Source organism: Dermacentor variabilis, chromosome 9 (genome assembly GCF_050947875.1).
Source record: "Dermacentor variabilis isolate Ectoservices chromosome 9, ASM5094787v1, whole genome shotgun sequence".
Taxonomy (NCBI): domain Eukaryota; kingdom Metazoa; phylum Arthropoda; class Arachnida; order Ixodida; family Ixodidae; genus Dermacentor; species Dermacentor variabilis.
The window spans coordinates 44,270,384-44,292,060 of NC_134576.1; the positions used below are offsets into that span (position 1 = coordinate 44,270,384).

Genomic DNA, 21,677 nt, shown 5'->3' on the forward strand with positions numbered 1-21,677 from the left:
ATTTGTCGTGTCTATGACGGGAGCGGCCAGAACATGTCGCGAGATGTTGGTGGAAGTGAAGGGACAATAAATGATAGTAATAGAATAAATTGTGCTGTCATGATAGTGATCGAACTGATTGCGTTCATCAGTAATTAAAATTTTACGTTGGCACGTAAAGTCATAACAAATGGTAAGCTGAGAGAAATGATGGTGAAGCCTTGGTACTTCAAATGTAGTATATAAGATTACTGTGCGCAAGTTCGCTGGTATTAGGTACTGAATAATAATTGTTTATCATTGCGATTCCTACATTAGGCATTTAAGATTTATTACACTAACCAGCAGCACCATCATTGTGGTTACTTGTGTAGTAGCAGACTACCTCGAATTCTCTGCTCTCCTTGAGATACAAAATGCCATCGACTAAGTGTACCTTGAATGGGTGCTACCACAGCAATATTATAGCGTTAGTTTCACTTGCTAGCACTTAGCTTGTCCTGGCTCAAAAACAAGAAAGCCTGTCACTTGCAGCCCGAAAAAGCATGGCCTTCGAGATTAGCTTCTGCTGCTCGGAAGCGGTCGTCCCTGGGCCGTATAGGTGCCCACCACGCAATATTGTAGAAATAATTTAGTCCATACAACATGACCTGCATGATTTTTGGCTTGATAAACAAATTATTTGCTTCTTAGATCATTGCCGCTCTTGTCTGGTTCCCACTAATGCCGGTATATAAGCACTATTGCGCTCACTGCTCAACGCTATGAGCAGCATGGCCTAGCGGACAATCTGTATCGTGCGGCAAATCACAAATGGAGCAAAATGTCGCGCGACTGCCCGCTAATCGGGAGACCGCGAGAGGCAGCGCGTCGGCGACGCATGGGCGCGATCCACAGCAACCGCCTGCGGACAGGCCTCCACTCATGCAGTGCTGTTTCCATATATACTATCGACAGACGGACTCGCCGCATGTCTTATAGATGGTGTTATCAGTGAACCGACGACTGCGCTCTACTCTGGCGCCATCTCATAGCGGTCGCCGCGGGAGAGTCCGTCTTGCAGGGCACTGCGCTTTTCCTCTTTCGTACCCTGTTCATCCGCTTTCCGCCACATGCTACGGCTGCACAATCCCTCTCCGCTTTCCTTCTGGAGCTCTCTTCGCTATGGATGTCTTTCACCTCCTGCTGCGTTTTGCGTTCGCTCATTGAACAAGAGGCGTCAAGGCCATCATAGGCCTAGAGCTAGAAAAGGCCTTTGATATCATACGGCACTCCTTCGTTCTGCAACAAACCTCAACACTGGGAATTGGTCAACGTCTCCATGACTACATCCGTTACTTCCTGAGGGAAAGGCAGGCCTCGCTACGGGTCGGCTCTCTGCAGTCGGAGCCAGTCGTAAATAGCGACAGGTGTACCCCTCAGGGCTCGCTGATATCCCCTACCCTCTTCAATCAGGCCATGATAGGAATGTTCAGGCAACTGACTCGAATCGAGAACCTCCAACATACCATCTAGGCAGAGTACGTGATTTATGAGTGGCAAATGGGAGCGAACTACAAATTGAGTACACTTTAAAAATGTTATCCAAATGACTGATCCGACACCTTTCAAACCAACGGGACTGCGGTGCTCGCCAAGCAAGTCTGAGCTTCTGCTATATAGACCCAAGAGACGAGGGCCGATACCAAAGGGATGGGACACAGGCGCCGAACAATCCGTCCACCTGTATACCGCTGAAGGCAACGCGATTACGGTGGTCGGTCCCTTCAAAATGTTGGGCATGACTGTAGAGGCGAATGGCTCAAACACCATCGTAGTCGCTAAGCTCACCACGAAGGCAGAGAACGCCACACGCCTAATTATCTGGGTGGCCAACCAGCCCCACGGGCTAAAAAGGAGAACCTGCTTAGACTGGCACAGGCCTTCCTATTAAGTCACTTCATGTACATCGCGGCCATGTATTACATTTGGTCCAAAGTGGATAGACAAGCTTGAAACGCTCGTGCGTAAGGTCGCCAAGAGAGCCATGGTTCTACCCATGTACAAGAGTAGGGAGGCACTGGACGCATTAGGCATGTACAACACGCTGAGCGAGATTGCGGAGGCACAGAAACGGGCAGATGTCACCAGGCTGTCTGGCACACCTGCGGGCTGATGGATCCTACGAGAAATCGGCGTCGCACCTCGGGAAATCGAGTGTAACTGCCACGGGCTAACACCCGATCAGAGGAAAAAGATCAGGGCAGCCCTCCTGCCCAGGAATATGAACCCCGAGCATAACATCGACAGAAGACTTGCTCGAGCCAAAGCACTCCCCCGACAGGCAGCCGCCTCCTGGAAAGCATGCTGCTTTACGGACGCAGCCAAATATCCTGGCAGGTGAGCCTATGTAGCAGCGGTGGCCAAACAAGATGGTATGGTCATCAACGCGTGCACAGTCCTGCACTGATAGTCCTGAGGTGGCTGAGCAGGTGACCATCAGCCTTGCACTCCTAGAAGACAATAAAATCTTGTTATACTGCGACTTCAAGAGGCCAATTCTGTCCCCTTCGGAACAGGAAGCATATCCCCGACCGTCGGCAGAATACTTGGTACTCAAGACCTCACCCCACACTACATCAATTTGTTCCCGGCACACATGGGGTCATTAGAGGGGCCGCTCTCTAACACAACTAGACGGCACACGAGGCTTCACGAGGCCTAAGTCATCTTGCGAGCTCGGACTCCCTCTCGGCAGGATAAGGGAGCGAAAGCGACCCCCTCGTCACTTACAACGAGCTCACCCAGTACTCTAAGTTAGTCACGAGAACCATGCAACTGCCGCAAAAGCACTCAATAAAGCACAAGAAATCACGTACAGGTGGCTTCAGACGGGCACCTACCCTTGCCCGGCCTTCCTGCACAAAATATTTCCGGACGCGCATCCTCACAATGCGTGTCGCTTTTGTAAAGATATAGCTAGCCTTGCTCACATGCCGTGGGTTTGGCCCCTGGCGCCGGGGGCCAGGACCTCCAAGGAAGAGTGAGACCGAGCTCTACGCAGCTCAGACCTTGAAGCATACAGCTCTTGGCTGTCCATCGGGCCTGCGACTCGACCGAGGGGCATGACCTATCTGTCCCGACGTAGGAGCGGCCCGCTGCGCGCTCATGGCGCGCACTGAGAGACCTCAATAAAGTTATTCATCCATCCATTCATTCCTCGTTCGCTGTGCTCGTTCGCTCGGTTACGCTGAGGGACGCAGACGCTCAACGGAGGAACGGGAGCCTCGGAGCGGCGCTTTATAGTGGGTGCAATAAATTTGGTTGTCAGAACTTTTAATGGAACGAAGACTACTTTTGAGACTAGATACAGAATGTGTTCATTGTCACTTGGGCCAATTCACAAATTCTAGGAAATAAATTTCGTAATTTCTTCATAACCATGATAATTGCAATCAGAGGTATATGCAACTGCTCTCCTGTATACTGCAAAATATAGCATCACTATAAAACAGAAGTGGACTTACTTTAGTGCTGGTCCATGGAAGGCAAATGGCCGCAACTACCATGCCTGCAAATGGTCCGGAAGCCCCGCTGTACAACGACATGAGTATCTGAAATGGTGGCCCATGATTGCTAATTATAACGTCTGGCAAACGCTACAGGGGATCACGCGAAGTATTATTTAAGCATGAATCGTGGCATGATACACATTTCTTTCACCAAATCCTTCCGATGGAAGCCCGAAAAGTGTAGAATATTCAATAAATAGAAGGTCCTCAACATTCACCGAGAGTAATAACGCTACAATTAGTCAGGGTGGGAGCGCCAACGTATGTGCCCTACTATCTAGCTGCGTATAAGCAAATAAAGGAAAGAACCGTGGCATTAAACGTGAGCCGTCTTTTTAAACATGATAGCCAACAAATTGTTTGCCGAGGCACACGATCTTATCTTTGAAAATTCTGACCTAAAAATTTTGTTTCCGAGTCAGTTCTCGATTAGGTCTTCTTTTTCTTTCGTTAGCAATTGTGCGCTGTTCATTGTGAATAATAGTTTGTTACGGCGCAAGGGCCACAAAATGTCAAAGTGCGGCAGAAAATGGTAGGTTGTTTTTGATTTAGGGGTCAATGTCAGTGTTATATGTAGCGTGCCGGTACAGTGGTCTAATAATATTCGCTGTAGAATGCCTGCAATATAGTTTAAATAGAAATATGACAGTGATTCATGGGACGTACACTGATACGTTGGGCGAAAATGAAGATATCCAAGAACAGGTGATGTACTAAATATGTGACTGTCAGGATCAGTACTCCCTCATCAGGGCCGTTCTAGAGTAAGAGCCTGCCGGTGTGCGCTGTACCAAAACCTACTATCGCAACAGTGGCTTCTTGAGACAGGCCACGCTTCCTTTTTTCGATGGTTTGATCTATATCGGACAAACAGGTTATGGCCGAAATGTCAGACGAAGAGAGCATAACAGCTTTCTGAAGAAATTTGCATACTCGCATGTGTCACATGCTTAACGTGATCTCGGTTGCAAAACACTTTTTTAAAATACCAATATTTTGTTTAAACACCAAGGTAAAGTGAAAAGGGAAGACTTCCCTATTTATGAAAAAGAAAGGTACCATGTGCTTTAGTCATCCGTCTTTATCGTTACAGGAGTATGCGGTTTCTTCGTTAAATGTGCGTTGGGCGTACGCGCGTCTTTTTGTACCAATAACACCTATACGCGCTTCACGTGTTACCATTGTGTAAATAATTTGAACTACTCAATAGAAAATTGTGCGGGAGAGGGCTGTAATTAAGCCACTTATTGCTGATGGCGTTTTGTTTGCAAAGAACGTGGCCTCCATGCTTATAAATGTATATATATTTTTCCTTTTTCAATAAACTTCAAGTAGCCAGTTCGATGCCGGGTTTGTCGTATTGCTTCGTGGTTGTCCCCTGCGCTACCGCTAATCATGAAAAAACAATTAGCGACGACGTAAAAAACGGGGTAGCGTAAGTTGTCGTGGATAAAGATACGGAAACAAGCACCGGCATTTAAAGTGGTATGTCCGTACTGGATACACACTGACGATAGTGGCGTTATTTGCAGAATGGTCACGCAATGCGGAATCGCAGAGCTGGAAGAGCCGAACTTCTCCTCCAGCAAAATCGATAACGGTACGATGGCGACAAAGAAGTCCCACGCCGAGGACGATGTCATGTGAGCATGAAGACAATCAATCAATCAATCAATTTTATTTACCAGAAAACAATAGGAACTGGAGGGACACCTGGGCAAAAAGCTGTCGCAGCAGCTTGACGGAGGCCCAGAGTCACTTACATGGCAGTAGCACTCACATGATATACACACCGATGGCTTTATGCAGAACAAACATTACACATCGCACGTATGCATGAAAATGACATATTACACTTGAATGCAATATACTAAAGTGTCACTATAAAGAAAGAAAGTGGTCACGCAAACCATTTTTATTTAGCGTAGCTGTGTGCTTATATTTGTTTAGTACAGTCGGTACATTATTTGTTAAGGACTGGAGGCTGTAATTGTCTCGAAACCATGGTACCTTCCACACCTCGGTTTCGTGTAGTATGTTTCGTGTGAGTGCAGAGTTCTAGCTGAGCAAGCGATGTAAAATAATTCTTAACATATTCGGATGAGAAGTAAATAGTTTCTAGTAAAATATGTTCGTATAATTTATCTACGCGGTTTAGTCTGTATTTGAGAAATATATTATCTGTTGGTGAAAGCCGATTAACGCTCTCTATATACAGAACGATTTTCTTTTGAAGCATTACGAGCTTTTGCAAGTTAGATTTAGATGTTGTAGCCTAGACAAGGTAAGAGTAATTTATATACGATATGAAGAGACCATAGTATATCTGAAGTTTTGCTCTCGTAGGTAGAAATGCGCGGCAACGCGCCATAGCACCGGTAACCGCAGAGATGTTTGATATGGGCATCCCAACGTAAATTGCAAGAAAAATATACCAAGATTTCTAAATTCTTCAACCAGTTCAATGCGTTGGCGTTGAAAATAAATAGCATGATTAATGTTAAGTGGTTTATTTTTTTAGCAAAATATTAGAACTTTCATTTTCCTTGAATTTACTTTGAGCTTATTTGTCTGCGTCCAATCGGACAAACTTGCCATAATTTTATTATATTTTTGCACAAGTTCATTCGCATCAGGACCTGAGACACACAATGTGCAATCTTCCGCGTACATAATGAATTGAACCTCACTGTTTATGGTTACGATATCATTTATAAAGACATTAAAAGAAAGTGGCCCAAGAATACTTCCTTGAGGCACACTACATACACTACTTAAGAGGGACGTGTTATGCTTATTAATAGGAACGTACGGGGGGGGGGGGTGACGTCGATGTTTCCGATATGATTTAAGTCATTCATTGCGGATTCCCACGAATTCCATACAAAAAAACTTCCGAATAAGGATCTTGTGATTGAGGCTGTCAAAAGCTTTACTAAAGTCTATAAAAATGCCGACTGTGTAGTAGTTATTTTCAAAGCTCTCCAGAACGTATTCCTTCAGCGGAAGAAGAGTCATTCCTGTGGACCTGTTTTTCCGAAATTCGCACCCTGAATCAGTAAGCACACCCTTTTTATTGAAAGATTCCGTCATTCGAGCAAAAATAAGCTTTTGCATTCCTTTTGAAAAAATTGGGAGCACCGATATCGGTCGATAGTTAGAACACAGTATTTCGATGACCACCTTTATAAATAAACGAAACTTTCGCGTGTTTCATTGCATCTGAAATAACTGTAGTCTCTAAAATTAAGTTGTAAATGTGCACAAGCGGGGGTACAATAAATTGCAAAACATGTTTTATAGGTTTAATCTACAAATCATTTACATCTAAAGCTTTACTGTTTTTCAGCCCCATATATACACTGTATACTTCATATTCATCAGTAGGCCCAAAGAATGAGCTTACGCGAACAGCATCGCTATGACAAGCCACCCCTATGCTATCATTGCCTTCAGGTATATTGCTTTGTGCAGCTACGAAGTGGTGGCTAAAGTAGTCGGAAACGTTGTGTCTGTTATCTCACGTGAGCCCAGCTTCATCGATGTCAGGTGCGCATCGTCCTTGCGGCGACCTAGAACAAGATTAATCGTTTGCCACGTAATTTCTGGGCGTTCTCTTAAAACATTTGTAAATAAGTCCTCGTAGTACACCGCCTTTGCTTTTCTTAGTTGAGCATTTAGCCTGTTTCTAAATGTTTTGAATGTTTGTAATGCTAATTCACACCGCGTGCGCAAGAAGGAATGATAGAGATCATTTTTTGTTTTTATCATTTTTGCAAGCTCATAAGCAACCCAAGGCTTTCTAACTTTTTTGGAATATTTAGCTGTCCTCATTAGAAAATTGCTGGCGTACACAGGGGTAAAAGTTCTAATGAATTCGTTTATGTCTTATTTGCATCTGTTTTGTTCAAACATGTAAGCAATTGTGATTCATAACGTCATTCTTGAACTGTTCTAAACCTGTTTATGTTATATGCTGATAAGTGAATTGTTGACAGGCATCAGCTGTTTTCTTAGAGTCATCGGTGTAGATTAAAAATATAGGGCAGTGGTCGCTTATGTCAGACACCAATGTGCCTGTGTTGCATACAGTAGTAGAAATATCAAGAATGAATAAGTCACGTAAAGAAGATGTATGACTTGTAATGCGTGTTGCTGTGGGGATTGTATTTAGAAAACCTGCAGACTGGAGGCACGTGTTCAGTTGGAAAGATGAGTTACTCTGTTTAAGTGCATCTATATTAAGACCGCCGCCACACACAAGCTTTAAATTGTTCTCGCTTACATAATCTAGGACGGATTAAAAAATCTAGAAAAGTGACAACATTGCTGCTCGGTGGGCGGTACACCAGATATATTATCCTGCTTTTAATCTTTACAGTGAGTATTTCGTAGTCACCTGCTACTGTCGTATAATCTGGTACTATTTCATATTTTGCATAGCTTTCAACAAGTGCAACACCACCGCCTTTTTTGCTGGGCCGATTAATCAAACAGCGGAGATAGCCTTGTAAAGTCAACATAGCACAGTTACTGTAGTACCATGTTTCCGATATCATGATAACATTAAACTTAAAAGTAAATCGTCCCTCTTCTTGCATGCAGAGCGTGCATTAAGAGGCAAAACAGCCGTAGCCGATGCATCCTGCTTAGCAATGAGATGCGGGACAGCAAGCTCTTGATAAGCCATTTTGACGATGGTGAGCAGCCAAAGTTGCGGGGTACACAATACGACGAAATCGTTGACAGGTGATGGCGTGACTGACCGCCCTAGTGGTGCATTCAGCCAGCAGTGATATGTGTTGCGTGCTTGCTGTGTCCAGCAGTATACCAGACAGCGGGGTTCTGACGTTATGAAGTTTGCGACAAAGCTTCTTGTTTATGGCAGAAATCGTAGCCCAGGTGCCAATAACCACACTTGTGCTGAATCCTTCAATGGTCACGTCCATTAAAGAGCGTATTTACTCTGCAGGCATTGCAGGATAGCAAAGCTTGCAGTTCGCGCCTCCAGGAGCTAGTTACCATCAATAGCTGACTGCCAACGACCTAAGAAAGAAAGTGAGCCATGACGTGGTGACGGGAACGATGTCCGCCGAGAAGGCGTTCAGCAGACAGCGAGGAGTCTGTTTGTACCATGACAACACTGTATTGATCGGAGTATCCAGGCGTTGCGGGAACCTGATCAGAAGGCTCCATGTGACGAATGCAGAAGCATAGAACACGGCTAGCAAACCCAGGTGAAGCAAATTGGCCAGTTGTCGAACGTGCGCCACAGATTTTGGGCGATCTCGTTTCGAGGTGAAGTCCGTTGCGACGCCGTGTGGGGGGGGGGGGTTGGAAGAAGGTCGTTTGGAGGCGCATAGCCGCAGGAAACGCGAATGTCGGTGGCATGGGTCCTACTGCGAGTCCGGTGTAGGTCAGAGGTACATCCACAGGAGGGCAGTGTGACCGACTGGTAGCGAGAGAGGCAAGTTCGTCGCCAATTACCCTCCTGACTGGAGCAGCCAGAAATGGATCCAGCTGTCGAGGTTGATCGCCGAGAGGGAGCGCAGACAGTCAGCGCGCCAGCTCTTCAAGAATAAAGTCCTTGAACTGGATGGACAAGGATGAATCAGCCGCGAGGCTGGAGCCAAGAGTCAGGCCCGAGAGGGAGTCAGTAGATGAGACAGCGCTGCGTGCAAGGACCCTTTGTCGGTGCAGTTCCACGAAGTTCTGGCAGAGAGCGACGACACAGTAAAAGGGGTTAGGTTCCGCGCGAGAAGCATATGAAATTGGGCGTCCTCGACGCCTTTGTGGATATATTAGATAGTGTACACTTCGCTCATCGAAGAATTGAACTGGACAGAAATGTCCACGACATCATCTGTGCACCTTGTGTGGGTCTCACCGGATTATCGAGCGCGTTGGCGTAAGCGCTATTCCGCACGGAGTTTTCGTAGTACCGAGAAGACTTCCGCGAATCCTGACTTGAAGGAGGACAGGATTTGAATGTCACGTTCATGATTCGTACCGTCAGCAGGATAATATATGACCATATTTAGCTTCATTTCATTGTACCACTTGATGTTGGCACTAACGCCCTCTTAAGTAGAGTCAATCTTCCACATCAGTTTCGCCTACTCCCCTGAAGAGAGGAGGGTTCCGCTGCCGGTGGACAGCGCCGCACGTGATGGGAACGGCGTGAAGTGCTGGCCGCTTTTCGGTAGAGTCAGTCGTGGTGTCGGTTGAAAGAAAAGACACTGTCCGGCTGCAGAGTTCCAGCATGAGTCGTGGGATTGCAGCAACCTCCACCAAATGTCGTAGAGTGATTTATTTAGGAGAACAGAGTAGCAATTATATTCGAGGCGATACTGACAGGCCCAATTGAATGGCGGCAGGCCCAATGCGCTGCTGATTGTTTCTTTACTGCAGTTACTGTGCTATTAGTAAACAAGCAATACCTCTAAAATCACACGTGAACAATCTACGTTCTATAACTACATGCTCGCTCTCTCACCCGTGTCGCAGTCCCCACGTGAGGCACCACTACTGCAAGCGCTGTCATCAGCGCACCGCTGCCGAATTCTGCGAGTTGGGGTATATTGGAGGTGCGGGAAAAGAGATAAAGCACAGAGATGTAAATTTGTGACTCGTGTTTGTCAATATTTCACAAGCATCACTCGAAATAGAACTTCAACATCAAAAATAAGTAAAGAAATAATTTTTTAACTAATCTTACGCAATAGATCTTCAACATCAAAAATTCGAAATAATTTTTAATTTATTTCTTTGAGCGCAACTCCATGCCTTAGCGCTGTGCTTTCTCGGATATCTCCAAATGCATGGGCCGTTTGTTATCAGTTTTTTTTTTATCAACCCCTTATAGCACACTTAATCTTTCTCGGAGCCTCAACCTTGTTTATCATCCACATATTTATTTCATTTGTTGCCACTTACTCCACATGCTGAACAGACGATATCAAAAAACAATATAACGTGGTATATTCTTTACAGTGAACATAAAGTTAATTATACTTGAAAATTTATGTAAATTATACAGTAGTCACTTACCTAAAAAATGTGTGGCCCAGACCGCTTGTGTTCTACCCAGGTCTACGTTCGGGGAGACAATGTCAACGTAGAATGTGGCAGCATGTGAGTTCACCACTGAAGAAACCGTGCTGGAATGAGGGAACAGAGCATTGTTGCAGCGAGAGTAGTGACGCTCATGCCTTCACTATCTACGTCACGCTAGATTATAGCGCGAAGCTTCCTCATAGACTTGCCATATTTTGATAGCGCATGATTTTTCAATTTAGTGGTGATTGGGGAACTTGTGGTTCTAGTGACAGATTACTGCACGGGATCGAAAGACTAAACAGCGCGCAAACATATATTTACATATTTTGGAGACATTCTGGAAAGTCGAACGCCGATCACCCATAGTTTTGCAGTCACACGGAAATGTTCGGTCCGGTGCGTTTGTAAAAGCAGTGCACGTCACTCATGGTATTGCTTGAGATCTCATTCACTTATTTATTCAAATTGGCCGAGTGCCGTTGCAGCAGGATGTGTCCAGAACAACTCCGACATGGTCAAACATTTGGTGAGCATACTTAGTGCACGGAGAAAGCTGTACATCAACAGTCGAGCCTCAACTTCCCGTTAACATTTGTCTTCACCTCTCCTGGGATTGTTCCTCTGTAATCTGATTTTGTCATGTGATTTCGAGCCCTGTGGACGTCCTAGCGGCTTCTGCCTGCCGAGCAGTGCCAGAGCAGTCTTGCCTGATTCTCTACGTCTCTTTGTTTTCTTCATTTTAATACTGCGTTTATATCTGCATATCGACCAGGGTATGCCAAAGTAAGCATTGTGCTACGCCATGTTTTCATTCATGCAGCAAGCGGTAATTGCTGTAGATGTGATCGACATAACTAGTAACGTTAGTTTTGCCATGGTTACGGTCACTAACTAGCAACGCACCTCTGGGAAATAATAGCGCTGAACACGTCCAGCCTAAAGCGGCCAGAAAACAAACGTGTCGTGGTCGGTTTGTCAAAGAGGTTCCATTGACAAGGGCAATCGCAACAAAACTAATTTCATAAGAAGACTACTAGAAGTGTTCAAAGTGTATTTGAATGATTTGTAAGAGATTTTCAGTTGCAGCGGGATGTAAAAGATTCTGCTGGTACCTTCATGACGGTTGTCAGCATAACCGAATAACCCGGACGAATGAACGAGGGAGCGAGGAGTAAGCAAAAAAGGTGATCGAACTGCTTCATTTGTTGCGAACTGCTTATTGCTTAAGTTGCTGAACCTTATCCCCTACCATCGATCACCAACCACTAAAGTGGCCAAAAGAGGCTAACAAATCTATTCGCGTTACAGAAATTTAACAATGAGCCAAATAATAGTATTTGAGACTTAGAAGGCGATGGCTGGTGTAATATATTGGTTTTATTATTATTATTAATAATAATAATAATAATAATAATAATAATAATAATAATACTTTATTGATGACTTGAGAATCATACAATGGAAGAATCGGGCCTGTCGAAGCCGCAGTGGGCTTGAACGGCAGTGCCTGGCAGACAGCGACAGAGCCATAAGTAATACCTTATTAGATTGCAGACAACAGTGAGAAAAAAAACACACACACACACACATGAAAGGCTTTCGATCGTGCATTAATGTGTCTAAGAGCCTTTCTGAGACCATATTTCGTCTTCACATCTTCTATGCTTTGGGAAAGTATATTAAACATTGCTGGGACGTAATAGTTACGGAGTCTTCGACCACATCTCGTCTTATAGCGGGGGGTAAGATACGGATTCTTTGGTCTGAGGCAACGAACTGGCGCATAAGGAATTTTATACTGGCTTATCCAAAAATGCTTTAAGACAACAGTTTCTAGCAGCAAAGAATTGAAATCAGGTAAAGACAAAGTTTTGAACACACCAGATTTGAGGGGGCGGAGGACATCATAAGCAACATGCTTCAGATTGCTACGAAGGACGGAGTTGATCCGGTTTACCAAATGTTGAGCGCCGTGACCATATGTAGATATCCCATACCGGATTACACTGTAGCATACGGAATATACTACAAGCTTTCGGACAGACAATGGCATGTACAATTTAGTAATATACAAAACACGAAATACTGCGCGAACTTTTTGACAAATATATGCGAAATGGGAGTTTCAGGATAAATCACTGTCAAGAAAAGACCAAGGTATTTAATTGAACAAGTGTATTGTACAGGGTCACACAAGCAGGGATTGCCATGTGATGTGTGCAAATATAATGGGGACGATATGGTAACTTGCTTGACAGGGTTGTGGAAACAGATTAGTTGAGTTTTGGACGCATTGATACGGACTACATTATTCCGAAACCAGTCCATCACTTTTGTTGTTGCCATTTGTAAAGAAGAGATGGTGTCAGTGTAACTTCGAGCGTGTAACACAAGGACAGTGTCATCAGCATACTGATATAATTTGACGTTCACAACATTAGATAAATCGTTAAAATATAAATTAAATAATAACGGACTTAAAATTAAACCTTGGGGGACGCCAGCTTTAATTTCGGTCAGGTTGTTACGAAATTTTCCAATAGACACAAGCTGGTGCCCGTGAGATAAAGACCAAGGTATTTGGGAAATTAAATTAAACATTGCTGGGACAGAATAGGTAATGAGTTTTTGAGAAGCCGCAAAAACGCAGCCCGAAAGCCTAGCAAAGAAACTTTGGTTAGTAGTATACTATGACAGACGCTGTCAAACGCTTTGCGGACGTCGCGAAACAGTGCACAAGCAATCTGATAGCGTTCAAACGCAGAGTTTAGTGTATCGGAAAAATCTTAAAGCAGCAACTGCGTACCCCGAGTCGGCACAAAGCCATACTGGCTAGGAGATAACACGCCATGATTTTTTAAAAAAGCTGCTCATTGTCTTGAGCAGGTGTTTTTCCAATATCTGCCCAATGCATGAAAGGATTGAAATAGGCCGGTAGTTTTCGATATTGTTGCGTGCGCCACTTTTAAAAAGAGGAATGACCAGCGCATTTTTCAAGTTATCGGGAATTATACCAGTGGTAATATTGTTGTTTAAAATGAGTAGTAGCACATCTTTTATTGCTCCGAAGGTTCTGCGCAGCTCTAATATTTAAATACCATCAATTCCTGGAGACTTATTTGATTTTAGACTGAAAAGGATTGATTTCAGATCATGTTCCGAAAACATGGGAAGCAAGGCGGATTCTGAAATGCTAGTTTGCAATGTGCAAATATCTGGATGAGGTCTCGCTACACCAGACACTGTTGAATAAAAATGAGTTAAAATCATTAGCGGTGGCAGTACCGTTTGAAGAAAAACGAGACATCAGATCAACATGGCGATTAGCGTTTACATCACCACCTCTAATATCGTTAATTAGGGACCATGTTTTCCTGCTGTCACAACGAGCGTCCGTGAATTTTGCTAGTATGTTATTACGTTTTGCTAGACGTATCACAGCATTGACCTTATTTCGAAGCTCTTTGAACCAAGGCCGCAAAGCAGTACAATTAGGACTTCTCTTTGTTTGAACCCATAACAAGTCCTTTGCTTTTATTGCCGCGAGTATTTCTGTCGACATCCATTTTTGGTGAAAGTTACGTTGTTTAATTTTACAGACCCGTGTAGCTTCAGGCCAGAAATCGGTGAACAGTGTTACAAAGTTGTCATAGGCGTCACCTGGAGGAATAATCATCAAAAAGTTATGCCAGTCGTGATTCATTACAAATTTCTCGAAAGCCAAGGTGTCAACAATTGTCATTTGTTTGACTTCGTTTGGAGCGACCAAGTGAGTAGTGTCGTCTGTTAGAGAGCAGCAGACCATGTAATGATCAGCAAGTTTCGCTGTAATAACGGCAGATTTGACACTCAAGTTATGTGCACTTATATTTATATGATTTACGCAAGACGTGATAAGATGACCTGCAAGGAATTCGTCGCGCCTAGGTTCACAGATTCTGTTTTGCAAGCCCCCCATTTGGAAATGACGTCCAAATAATTACTAAATGTCGTCGCTGAAGGGCATAGCGTATCTATGTTGACATCTCAAATTAGGCAAAGATGGTCCGTTGATGACATCGAGGCCAGGGCGACATCCAGTTCATTCAGGAATATACGACCGTTGCAACACGGTGGGCGATAAACCGCAAACAGAATTAGTGACAAGGAAGGTGCACAAAGACGCACTGCCACAATTTCAGCTTAGGAAAACGAGAAAGTCAGCTCAGTTGTCGCCCATGTGTCTCACCTGAAAACTGCCACGCCTCCTCCGCTCTTAATTGACCTACTGTATGAAAAAACTTGGTATCCAATTACCTGATACTGATTGATGCAGGCGGACGGAATGTTAATCTCGCTAATCGCGATCGCATCGAAATAGGGCTTCAAGGGGGTAATTAAGGCCTGAAAATAGTCCCACTGTTTTCTAACACTGCGAATGTTGACGTGAACAGCACCGAAGGCGCAACCGTTAGAATTTGGAGAGAAACTACAAACCTCGTTCAGATTAGTACATGTCTTGAAGGCATTTTTGTTCATGCTCATGCAATGGTCTCAAGATCAGATGCCTTATTGTTATAGACAATAAGTGCATCTTCATCCCTCTTAGCCAGTATCTTGCCGTTTTTGGTCCAAACGAATTTAAATTTTTTTTCTTTGCCTTTCTGCCTTGCCAGCCGATACAGCTCCCGTTGGGCACGCGAAAGATTATCGTTGAAGTAAAGCCGCGAAAGGAACTATCATGAGCAAGTTCACGTAGGATTCCTCGTGCAGCGAGCCATTACTGTTTGGCCGAGACAGTGTGCATCTGCACAAGGATTACAGGAATGGTATTGCTGCGTGCGGGAAGTCGGTGAACGGCAGAAACATCGGTCGGTTTGAATTCGGAAACGTTCAGCTTCGCCGCCAGTCCTGACAAGAAGGAAGGCAAATCCTCGTTGGGGTTATATTGCAGGCCATGAATCTCAAAATTGCAGCGTTGACTGTATTGCTCTAATTCGCTAAGTTCAGAGCCAAACTTCTCAAGCAGCTCAGCCTGAGCAACAATCTTAGAAGAGAGTGTATCTACTTGCGTGCCAAGCTCGCCGACTGCTATCCGGTTCGCAGTTACAGTGGACGGCACCCATACATATTTAACAGCAAGGGAATCGAGCGACCCCTGTATCTGCTCAATTGTATTCCTTTGTATCGTTCACCGCTCACTATCTGCTGATCCTGGTGCGATATAACGTAAAGCTATTCCGTACTTTTGTTTTTCAATTGTGCAATGTCTTCCACGATTAGTCAAAATATTTTTGGGCCACCCATACATCGCCTGTTTGTCACGTGACATCACCTCATGCGATCAGATGTATGCAGGATGATTATGCATGATTAGAACAAACGAAATAAAAATAATTATGCCTGATTCGAAGCCTATTTCGCAGTTAGCCCTCTGCCATAGTCAAACGCTTTCGGGCTCCGCACACTTCGCCTGTCTGTAAGGCGACGTCAGAAAACCGTCAAAATTCACCGCGTCATGGTGACACGTACGCCTTCAAGGACCATTAGTATGACAAAAAAAGTTGTTTTTTTTCTAAATAGCTGCAGGCTTCCCCATTCCGAAAGAAATAAAAGATGGTTTCCCGTCGATCGCTCTGGCACTGGTTACTCGGAGCTGCCGGGGAGCACGGATTTATTTGCGTGTAATACAAAGTGACACTCACTTAAGTATTCTTACGTGAGTGGAATGTGAAAGTATAAGGATTTTTCTAAATTATAAACCTATATTAAAGTTCGACATTATTCCACTTTGCTATAATTTGTACCAGCCTTAGGGCGCCTTAATCTATTTAAATCTACCTTTTTCACCTTATTCCATTTTAGTCCACCTTAATCCAGTTTTGGGAGTGGGCCATAGTGTCCGTCCGTCGCCGTGACTTTTCACTGTGGGATTTTGTAGAGCCAGCCGCAGAATGACCAGCGACGGGAACGTGACTTCATCACTCGGTCACATGGGTTTTCGTACTGTCGAATGATTACAACGGATGCCGGATTTTCCGCGTCTTGGGGCATATAATGCCTTCGCATTAAAAAATTTCGAGTGGCAGTATAATGTTACTGAGCCCTTTCGGCATATAGACGGCGTCGCTCTGGCAAGTCTTCTTCGCACAGGACCCGTTATGGCTGACTTTTTAGTTTTTTTGCTGCACGCCACCGCAATTTTCGAGCAGCCACCGCAAGCTAAGGGGAAGCAGACCAATCGAAGACGCTGGAACCACCCTCTTCATCCGGTTATTTACTTTCACTGTGCAGGCTGGGCATCATCAAAACCATCTAAGCTTGAGCGTGCTCCACGCCTCTATTCAGCCAGTTAGATAACAAAAGCTGGTCTACATAGGCAATGGTCTTCGCTTTGAAAGCAAAAAACTGACCTCCTGCAAACGAGGAGCACGTTTGATTGGGCTTTCTAAACGAAACTGTGGTTTACCGCCCCATACTTGCGTCGTTGGTTAGGTAAATTTGACGCCAATAGAGTAAATAGATATAGATTCCAACAGCTTAACGTTGCCTCAGATGCGGTAATATAACTAGAGCATCTGGTAATGACGGTGGCGGAGTCGTACTGGCAGTCATGGTGAGCCTGAGAAGGAAACGCACTAGAAAAATTTGTTACAATAATCCCACGGTCCGTAATTTGCCTGGGCGCACAATGGGCCCAATTTTTGTTATTCGCAATGATAAGAAGTCCACAGCTCACGAAGCCATGGATAACATAGGTGAAGGGATCTGTATTTTCATTGGAAGTGTAGAAATGATAAATGCGAAGGAAAGTGGTCGAAAAACCAACTTGCCGCTGGTGGGAGCCAAACCAACAACTTTCGTATTACGCAAGAAATCTCACGTCTCCTTCGTTATCTTAAGGAATTCCTTGAGAATTATTGCATACGGTACCTGATGGACGCTCCCACCAGACCGGAGAGAAATAGCCCTCCGAGACCGGCGACGTTCGCTAGGCTTTCGCCTACGTAGAAGGGAACCATCTGGAAAACATTAAACGAAGAGGGCCATAAGCAACTCTCTCTCCTAAAAGCGAAGTTCTTACGCAGAACTCTGGGTGTTCTAGGTGCACTAAAGTGACGTTACAATTTAAGTGCCAAACGGGGAACCAGGTAATTTCAGTCTGATTTGATTATGCTTGAGAAGTGTGATGCTATCCAAGGAATCTTAGAAAAGCTCTAGGAATGGTAGTTGTCCAAATTTTATAATACCAGCCTTTGTACGCCTCCTAAGCAGACGACGTGCGCAATTACTGCGTAGCGTATAAAGTTTGAATTTGAGCGCGTCACCTACCATAGTCATCATTCTTGTCGCTGGCAGCCGGGTGCTGCGCCTTATCTTGAATGTCATACCGAGGTGCCATGCAGTTCTTCAATGTTCTGGGTCTCGCGTCACTTTCGGCGCGTGGTGATGGCGCTTCAGTGAGCCTAAATATATGAACATCTATAATTATGATTTTTGTAAAGCATTCACTCGTATAAAAAACGTAAAATTTTGCGTGGGGACTGCTACGTATCTACGCGACCTATAATTAGGCTTTTTACGTGGTCAAAAAATATTGCTGCTGTTGCTCTTTCAGGTAGGTTCGAAAACTGCAGGCTACATATTCTAAAGGGGTAAGTCTTAAGGTCGGCGGAAGTCAGCAACGCCCACTCGCAGCCATTTAAGAGAGGGAAACGGGGTGGCAAAGACAGGGAGATGCTCAGAAGCAGGCAAGGTGTAAACTGCACGCAAAAGGAATCACGCAAGTACTCCACCCAAGCAACTTCTAGCAACTTGCAAAAACACAGGCAAGTACATGAAAATGCCATAGCATTCGCGACGTGACACTGACACCTAAGCACAGTGGCGTGTCCGTGAAATTCGGAAATGGGTGTTACGATTAGGTTTCCTTTAACCATAATAGACTTTCATCTGCCGGCAAAAAGCAATGATGCTTTGAAAAGCACTGTAGGAGTTAAAACTGATTTATTGCAATTTATTAGCTGATTTTGATATCGAATGTGTGACCGCATGGCTAGTAACACCTGCGGTCTTTTCACGTGATAAGAAACTACAGTTAGAATGCAGGCTTATGTACAGCGTGACTCACTGAGCTGGCTTAGACACAGAAGGACTGGCACAAGGCCACAACTTGTGTCGGATAAATACTGCCTAGGGTGTAATGCCAGAGTGGGAAAGTCAGTGAGCACCAGGTTGCTTTATCCAACTGTTACTAGAACTATGACGCGATCACAAGATTGCGCAGCTCATCGGCAACAGTATGAAAGCGTCCTACACCACCTGTCGCCGTTGGTGGGTCCGCAGTGCGCCCGCGCACAACCTCAGTGGTAAAGCAGGGGGTTATCGAAACGCGATACTGCAGTTATCCCTGATCACAAACTGAGCTCTTGCGTTTTACATGTTGTCTAGATTGTTATGCAGCAACTCTGAATGGCGCGGGCTCACGAGGTAGAATTCAGCGTCAAAATAAGGAAATAAGGAAGTAAATAAGAAAACACACGCCGCAAACTCATGACAAACTAAAATGTGTATGTGCTCCAGCTTCCTTCAACGATCGTCCCATACAAACTGAAATTTTATTGTAGGCACACAAGCTTTTTCAAATATGGTATGAAGATTGAAATTCTTGCTCACCGACGATAGTCAACCCTACTAGCTACTGGTACTAAAGCCTCTTTAAATTTTTTACATTTTCTATTTGTTCTACAAATACCTACTGCGCATATCGGCTACTTTTGTACATCCTATGACCTTTATAGACAGACATAAGTACCCGTATTGCGCAAAATAATTTTCGCCTATTCTCGCTGTTCGCCATGACGTTAAGCCTTTGTTACCACAAATACTGGCCAACCACTGCAACCTATGACAACAAATCAAATTTGATCAAATGAGAAGAATATCCTTGCCTAATAAGGACCCCACGTATGTTTTGTAGTTATTTCATGACTACAAAAATCAACAACATGCCCACTGTTTACGCGATAAATGGCTAGGTGAGCGGGAGCAACGCTTTTTGTTTAATGTCGCGCGATTTTGTGTCTCACTGCCTATACTATGTTCGCTCGTAGTTGATGCCCTAAAGCATAGAAATATAGGCCCTACGAGAGACACGGCTCACCTGATCGTAACGCGTGATGTCTCCTGTCAGCATTGGATCGCAGTCTCTGTACCAGTAGGTCAGCGCCAGGCCCGTGAGGGTCGTTGACAAGATGAAGAACGCCAACATGGAGGTGCCGGCCCATACAACCCTGCCAACAGCAGCCCGCACGTAGACTCCTATATAGGCCAGAATCTCAACCTCATTTCCAGCATCAGGCAGCTAGCGTAGGTGTTGTGTTTGGTGTTGTGGGAGGTTTGGGGGGGTGAGGCAGTCAGTTAAGCTGTATAGGCAACCAAAATCTGCCCACCCCACGCGCTGGGGCCATTGGTTTAGGCGAAGGTAAAGCTTAAGTTATGCATTGGAGTTTCTGCAGAAAGCTGTTGCGATTTAGCGATCATTTGCAAGTAGAGACCACGCAACCCGGATGTACATTTCTACTGGGTACCGCCTCAATAAGCATAAACTTGGTGCACTGCTACAAGTTTTGTTGTCGTGCCCATCATGTACATGACACGTACGACAACAACGGAAGGATCCCGACATCCTGAAGCTGAAAGTGACGGTATGTTGACGATAAAATGACAACGAAGGCATGAGGACAAAGGCGCCACAACGCTGGAATCACTGCGACAAAGTGACCGCGATAGGACTACCAAAAGGGCATAATGAGCATAATGACCATCGGAGGACAAGGCAAGAGTGATAATTCGTGTGACTGCGACTGTATTACGAACATGGAATGGATGACAACGTTGCACTCAGGACGATGATATTACGGTGACTGCACGATGACCGCGAGATGACGAAGCTGGTCTGACGATGATGCGGTGACAAAGAGAATGGCGTAGTTGGAATGACGACGACCGCATCGCGACAATGTATGATGACGTCTGTGTGACGACCATGGCGAAAAGACAACGACATGATGGCACTGGAATCACTACGAGAAAATGACATCGATGGAACGATGATGACTGCCTAATGGCCACCTTGCGATGACGACGCGATGACGACGACGGAATGGGGGCTACGGACTGATTATGGCGCAATGACGACGACAGCTCGAACATGGTATAATGATGACTACGATATGACAAGCGGTGTCAGTGACAGGGTGAAAATGGCGGATAGATGCCGATGAAATGACAACGTAGGAACGCTCACAATGGAAGGAAGGCGAATAAAATACGACAACATAATGACGACGACGGTGAGACAACTACGGCGCATTGGCACTGGAGCTCTTGTTCACGCTCACTTGCATTACTAGTCCCCGTCCCGTCTTTCGTCCTTGTCACGTGATTTCTCTGTTGTTTCACTTAATGAAGCATCACTTGCTTTCTTAATTCACACAAGTTGCGGTGCTCGTTTGAACCATGTCCGATGGTGGTGAACCGGGCAACCTTAATGTGCACTCTATCTGTTTTATTTGCGGTATCTTCGCCACAACGGACCAACTTAATTCGCACTATATCTAGTGTTTGCTTGCACTACGTCTGGTAAAATGGGCGCCCTTAATTGGCACCATATGAAGTACCAGCGCTGAAGGTGCAAGATGGCACACAGCATGCCTTTGTAGACAACGCGCGCATTGTTCAGGCATAAAAACAGAAGAAATTATCAAGCGGGGATACGGCGGGCGAGGGACAAAAGCCGTGCAAAAGAAAAAAAGATGGCTTTAAAGTCATAATTCCTGCGTGATTAATTTCCACAACTAGAAAAGTTGTAACATAGCCCTATCATTATGTTATTCCCGGTAAAAACTACGAGCGTGAACTACGGCGACGCTGGATCCTGGCAGGAGCGATTGCACGCCTCATCTGTTTCTAGAGCTTCTCCGGCGTTGCAAATTATGCCCCTACATCTTATTTTAGTAAAAACGAAAATGGCAGCGCTTCTAGTTCAAAGATGCATACGTGTTTTTAGTTCAAGATTATATACAGCCGTAATTGTTTCGAGAGCAC

At 44.8% G+C, this 21,677-nt stretch overlaps 1 protein-coding gene across 1 annotated transcript in view; it reads right to left on the bottom strand.

Annotated features, from left to right (window-relative positions):
- LOC142558323 (putative sodium-dependent multivitamin transporter) overlaps nt 1-21,677 on the bottom strand; it is a 129,644-nt gene that overhangs the window by 16,027 nt on the left and 91,940 nt on the right. The window contains exons 8-12 of the mRNA XM_075670470.1: nt 19,732-19,861; nt 17,502-17,590; nt 10,581-10,690; nt 10,027-10,094; nt 3,486-3,572 (exon numbers count right to left, since the gene is read on the bottom strand). Of these exons, the coding sequence (XP_075526585.1) occupies nt 3,486-3,572; nt 10,027-10,094; nt 10,581-10,690; nt 17,502-17,590; nt 19,732-19,861 (484 nt within the window). The remainder of the gene's footprint in view (nt 1-3,485; nt 3,573-10,026; nt 10,095-10,580; nt 10,691-17,501; nt 17,591-19,731; nt 19,862-21,677) is intronic.